Below are 2,389 nucleotides of genomic sequence, written 5' to 3'. Positions count from 1 at the left end.
GTGTTCAGACTAAAACTCTTTTTGCTCACAGACCTATTTTTGGTGGTTGCTAAAGAAATCTCTGCTAAAAGGTATTTGGTGGCGGTTTCTCCTATGTTCTTTTATTAATTTATGTGTGAAGACATCAGTGTTTCACACTATGAAATGATACTTTTATAGTCAATAAGTTAAAATGTAGTTATTAACTAGCTTGCTTTTAGATGCAGTATTCTGTTATATTAAATACATTGGGGTAACACTGGTTAATAACATCAGATAAATTCCAGATGTGCAACTTTATAATACAGTGTCAGTATATTCCATTATGAGCTAACCATCTCAAGTTCTTCCATCATCCTATATTTGACCCATTTTACCTTCTTCATCCTGCCCACATCCCTCTTCCCCTCTGGTAACCATCATTCTATTGTCTGAATCTATGAATTTGTTTGTTTGTTATTTGTCCATTTGTTGCATTATGATTTATATCACACATATTGGGGATGGGGGGAGGAGAAGAATCATAAGATTGCAGTATATTTTTAAATCTATACATTTTATATTTGGTATTGTTTCTGAACCCAGTCAACAGATATTAGAATTGGGGTGTTTCCATTAATTTTGTCATATCTCCTTATTTTTCTGCCCAATTTAAGGTCAAATCTTTCTAGAGTTAATCTGTCCTTCAAAGATGCTTCATTCCCAATCCTATGTCAACATCTCCTTCTTCCAGCCAGCTTCCTTCCTGATGATTGGCATCCCAGGGCTGGAGGCCGCTCATGGCTGGATCTCCATTCCCTTCTCCTGCATGTACACTGTGGCCCTCACTGGAAACTGCCTCATCCTCCTGGCTGTGAGGAGGACTCCCAGCCTGCACCAGCCCATGTACTACTTCCTGTCCATGCTGGCCCTCACTGATGTGGGTCTCACCTTGTCCACAATGCCCACCACCCTGGCTGTGCTCTGGTTTGACAATCGTCTCATCGCCTTCAATGCCTGCCTGGTGCAGGTGTTCTTCCTCCACTCCTTCTCTGTGGTGGAGTCCTCGGTGCTCCTGGCCATGTCATTTGACCGCTTTGTGGCCATCTCCAACCCCCTGCGCTATGCAGCTATCCTCACAAACAACGTCATCATCAGAATTGGACTGGCCATTGTGGCTAGAGCCACTGTGTCCCTATTCCCAGTACCCTTCTTACTGAAGCGACTGAACTTTTGCCCTGGCAAGATGCTCCTGTCCCATTCATTCTGTTTCCATGCAGATGTCATGAAAAAGGCCTGTGATGACATTACTGTGAACATCCTTTATGGGTTGTATGTAGTTCTGTCCACGGTGGGTATAGACTCCCTGCTTATTGTACTATCTTATACCCTGATTCTTCATACAGTGATTGGTCTGGCTGCTCCCAAAGAACGCATTCGGGCCCTCAACACTTGTGTTTCTCATATCTTAGCTGTTCTGGTTTTCTACATCCCAGTCATAGGTGTATCCATGATCCACCGCTTTGGAAGGCACCTGCCTCAAATTGTGCATGCTCTTATTGCCTATGTGTACCTGGTAGTGCCCCCTGTACTTAACCCCATCATCTACAGTGTGAAATCCAAGCCCATCAGGGAGGCCATGCTCAGAGTGCTGAGGGAGAAGGGACAAGGCTGATGAAACCAAGAATCAGCCACAGACCTGAGGAAAACATGGCCAAACAGTCATATCTTATGTCTAGAAAACCCTTGTTTAGAGCCTTGACCCAGATACATAATCAGGAGTATGGCAGGCAAATGGAAACCCTTAGACTGACAGGTGAAGAACAGTCTTGATTCTTTTCTTCACACATTAATTTCCGCTATTTTATTCAGTGTTTACTTGTGTAAGAATCTGTGCTCATTACTAGATATATTAAAATGAACTGTGCACAATCTCTCCCCTTCTTTGGAGGACAGAGGCTTGTAAATACACAACTAAAACCAAGTGGAATGTCGCTGCAATAGGTACACCCTAAGTGCTGGAGGAACCTCAAAGAGCATTTACTGCTTTGTTGAGAGGAAACAAAAAGGAAACAGGTAAGAAGGAGGCTGAAAGGTGAGGAGCAGTTAGTCAGGCAGAAAAGGTGGGCAAGGGGAAGGCACACCTAGTAAAGGGGGGGAAAACTGAGGTGTGGAATTATTTGGTTTGCTTGCATAAAGGTGAGTAGGCATATGTGGCTCAGAATTTGTGTGAGTCTTGGAGGAACAACAGGAGATGAGCTAAGGATGATGGGCAGTGAAGAGACTTCTTGGGTCTTTCAGACCTGATTAAAACATTTGTCCTTTGTTCTTTGTTTATAAGTCAGGCATGGCGCCCTAGCCGGTTTGACTCAATGGGTAGACGATCAGCCTATAAATCTAAGGCATGCAGGTTCAATTCCTATCAAGGGCA

The 2,389-nt window shown here is 43.6% G+C and overlaps 1 protein-coding gene across 1 annotated transcript; it reads left to right on the top strand.

Moving 5' to 3' along the window:
- Positions 1-670: 670 nt before the first annotated feature.
- On the top strand, positions 671-1,633 carry LOC118662900 (olfactory receptor 51I2-like). Its single transcript, XM_036321906.1, has one exon. The coding sequence runs from the start codon at positions 671-673 to the stop codon at positions 1,631-1,633; it is 963 nt and encodes a 320-aa protein (XP_036177799.1).
- Positions 1,634-2,389: the final 756 nt, after the last annotated feature.

The sequence above is a fragment of the Myotis myotis genome, unplaced genomic scaffold (genome assembly GCF_014108235.1).
Source record: "Myotis myotis isolate mMyoMyo1 unplaced genomic scaffold, mMyoMyo1.p scaffold_m19_p_10, whole genome shotgun sequence".
Lineage (NCBI taxonomy): Eukaryota > Metazoa > Chordata > Mammalia > Chiroptera > Vespertilionidae > Myotis > Myotis myotis.
This window is presented reverse-complemented; position numbering and strand designations above follow the sequence as displayed.

What these genes read in the sequence shown, in the direction of transcription:
- LOC118662900 (XM_036321906.1), top strand. Translation starts at nt 671, where the DNA reads ATGCTTCATTCCCAATCCTATGTCAACATCTCCTTCTTCCAGCCAGCT.